This window comes from Triticum dicoccoides, chromosome 3A (assembly GCF_002162155.2).
Source record: "Triticum dicoccoides isolate Atlit2015 ecotype Zavitan chromosome 3A, WEW_v2.0, whole genome shotgun sequence".
Classification (NCBI taxonomy): Eukaryota; Viridiplantae; Streptophyta; class Magnoliopsida; order Poales; family Poaceae; genus Triticum; species Triticum dicoccoides.
Window position 1 is genome coordinate 53725681 of NC_041384.1, and position 2991 is coordinate 53728671.

At 62.5% G+C, this 2991-nt stretch overlaps 1 protein-coding gene across 2 annotated transcripts in view; it reads left to right on the top strand.

Moving 5' to 3' along the window:
- The window catches only part of LOC119267053 (probable trehalose-phosphate phosphatase 4), a 29620-nt gene that overhangs the window by 22132 nt on the left and 4497 nt on the right, over positions 1-2991 (top strand). Inside the window, exons 4-6 of one of the 2 annotated variants that reach the window (XM_037548353.1) lie at positions 908-979; positions 1064-1129; positions 1210-1266. The exons of the other annotated variant lie outside the window; for it this stretch is intronic. Of the exons in view, the coding sequence (XP_037404250.1) occupies positions 908-979; positions 1064-1129; positions 1210-1266 (195 nt within the window). The remainder of the gene's footprint in view (positions 1-907; positions 980-1063; positions 1130-1209; positions 1267-2991) is intronic. 2 annotated transcript variants of the gene reach the window in all.

Below are 2991 nucleotides of genomic sequence, written 5' to 3' on the forward strand. Positions count from 1 at the left end.
CGGCGGAGCTGGAGGGCCCGCCGTACTGTGGGGGTGGCGCCGGCGGTGACTACACGTGCGGCGGCCCCGAAGCCATCGTGTAGACCGGCTGCGACGACCCGGCCAACCAGGCCGGTAACGGGGACAATGAGGGTGGAAACCTGACTTGGTGAATCAGGACCCCCGCCGGCGCAGTAAGGGTCGGCCCGGAGCTGGTAGGTGGTGGTGGCGGCTCCTGCAGCGGCCCAACGGACGCGGCGGAGGCCGCCAGGGGCGGCGGCTGCCACGGTAGCCATGACGGCGTGGTGGCGGCGTGGCCGGTTGCGGCCCGTAGGACCCGACCAGGAACAGCCGGATACCCTGGACCGCCTGGGTGAGATCCCGCGGCGCCTCGATCACCTCCTCCAGTGTGAGGACAGCGGGGGCGGGCGCGACGGAGGAGCCCGGCGCGGGCAGGAGCGGGGCGACGGCCGTGGTGGTCACCGGGGGCGATGAGGTGGTCGACAGCGGGAGGGACGGGGTGGGCTGCGGCGTAGACATGATCGAACCAGAGCTACCTGATACCAGATTGATAGGAGCTAGGGTCCTACCAGGCCTGGACCGCAGGTTGTAGGGGTGGAAGGTTGGGTGGCGAGAGGTTGGCGCGGCCGGGGGCGCGTCGGCGCCGTGATCGCGCGGGAGGAAGGCGGCGGCGGTGAGGGAGAGGTGGCTAGGGTTTAGAGTTCCGGCTCCTAGGGGGAGCCGGGCAATAGTTTATGACTTATTGCTTAATTCCAAAAGGTAGCCTTACAACTGTTTATATAATCCTTGCTAATAAAAATAAGATAATGTTGGGCCAAGCCCCTAACTAGACGCGTCCATTGGGCCTTCTCCGGCTATAAGTGACGCTGGTCATAACATCTTTCTTATCCCTGATCCATATATTCAGATGCGCGAAGTTGTTCAAGAACTTGCCTCCTTGTGCGCCACTTCAGTCGTCAGTGGAAGGGCTCGCGATAAGGTATTACCGACTAATGGGTATCTTAATTTGGACGTTCTATACATTTGTAATTAGCGACTCACTTGTTTTGCTATTCATCTGCAGGCGGAAAGTTTCGTAATGATCGAAAACCTGCACTATGCAGGGAGCCACGGAGCAGAAATCAAACTCGTAAGCCATTATTAAATTTAGCAATGCCTATATGTAGTTTATTCTTCCTCTTTGACGCGCTCTAAATATTTAATCTGCAGATTGACGAAACAGAAGCCTACGAACCTGCCCGCGAGTATGTGCCTGTTATAAATCAGGTATAAAATACAACGAGCTATGATCCTACCTTGTCTAAGGCGTAGGTTGTAGGGGAAGGAGGAGGCTGGGCGTGGTGCTGCTCGCGGTCGCCGGCGGCAGGGCGCCGTCGTGCGAGGGAGAGGAGGCGGCGGCTGCGCAAGAGGCGGCTAGGGTTAGGTCTCCCGGCTCCCTTCGGGAAGCCGAGCAAATAATGATTGCTTCTTGCTTGATTAGATTGATATATCTCCTCTCCTTAAATAGAGAGGTTTACTTGACTCCTAAGCAAATGATCCTAATAATGATAAGATAATTGGGCTAAGCCCCTAATAACGATAAGATAACTTGGGTCACACCCCACTGGGCTAAGCCCCTAACATGCCGGTCATAACACTTCTCCCCACCTGCACAAACAGCTCGTCCTCGAGCTGTAAGGTGGGGAAGCGCTTGCTGAACTCCTCAAGTTGATCAACCAGCGTCAAACACCTTCGCGACAGCTGGGGCGGCCAGGTCGGCGGCGACGGCGTCCTCCTCAATGTGGTCTGCAACCTCCAGGTAGAAGAGTCGCGGGCAGACGTGGCCGGGCGTGTAGGGCTCGTCGCAGTTGAAGCACAACCCTTGGCGGCGACGCTCGAGTAGCTCGGGCGAGGTGAGCCGGCGGAACGGGCGCGCCGCGGTTGCGGCGAGGGTTGCCGTGGAAGCCTGAGCAGGCTGGCCCTTCGCGGGAACATCCGGCCAGGGTAACGGCCCAACGGCCCGGGACGGTGATGCCTGCTGGATGGCCACCGCGCGGCGCTCGAACGCGCGGGCGTAGTACATGGCCGTCTGGAGATCCTGGGGTCCCCGAAGCTCCACGTCCACGCGGATGTGATCCGGAAGTCCACCGACGAAGAGGTCGGCCCGCTGTTGTGCCGTCACGCCCGACGCGTGGCATGCCAAGGCCTGGAAACGGTCGGCGAAGTCCTGAACCATGGAGGTGAAGGGAAGGCGGCCTAGCTCTGCCAGGCGGCTCCCGCGGATCGGTGGCCCAAAATGAAGGAGGCAGAACTCGCGGAAGCGCTCCCAAGGGGGCATGCTGCCCTCGTCCTGCTCGAGGGCGTAGTACCAGGTCTGTGCCGCGCCGCGGAGGTGGTAAGAGGCGAGCCAGGTACGTTCCGAGGCGTGGGTGCGCTGCCCGTGAAAGAACTCCTTGCACCGGTTGAGCCAGTTGAGGGGGTCCTCCATGCCGTCATAAGTGGCGAAGTCCAGTTTGGCAAACCGCGGAGGTGTCTGAGTCGGAGTGTCGTGGCCGGCTGGCTCGGAGGTGCGAATCAGCAATGATTGGGGCGCCCGGTCAGTATGGCCGTGGCCCGTGGAGTGCCCCGCCGAGCCGGAGGGATCGCCGCACTGCAGAGTGGGTGCCGGCGGGTCTCCAGCCGACGTGTAGACGGGTGGCGGTGATGATCCGGTCAACCAGGCCGGTATTGGGGATGGCGACGGCGGGAAGCGCACTTGTTGGATCAGTACGCCCCCATGCGAGGGTGACCCGAGCCCCGTGCTGGGCGGTGGTGGGGCCGGTAGCTGCCGCTGCGGCGGCACGAACCCGGGTGGCGTGGGGGGCGCCGCGAGGGCCGGGGCCGACCACTGTGGCCATTGAGGCGCGACAGCGGGCGGCGGTGGGGCCGGCAGCTGGGGCTGTGGCTACCCGGACCCGGGAGGCGTCGGGGGCGCGGCGATCGCCGGAGCCGGCCATTGCGGCCAGTGGGGGG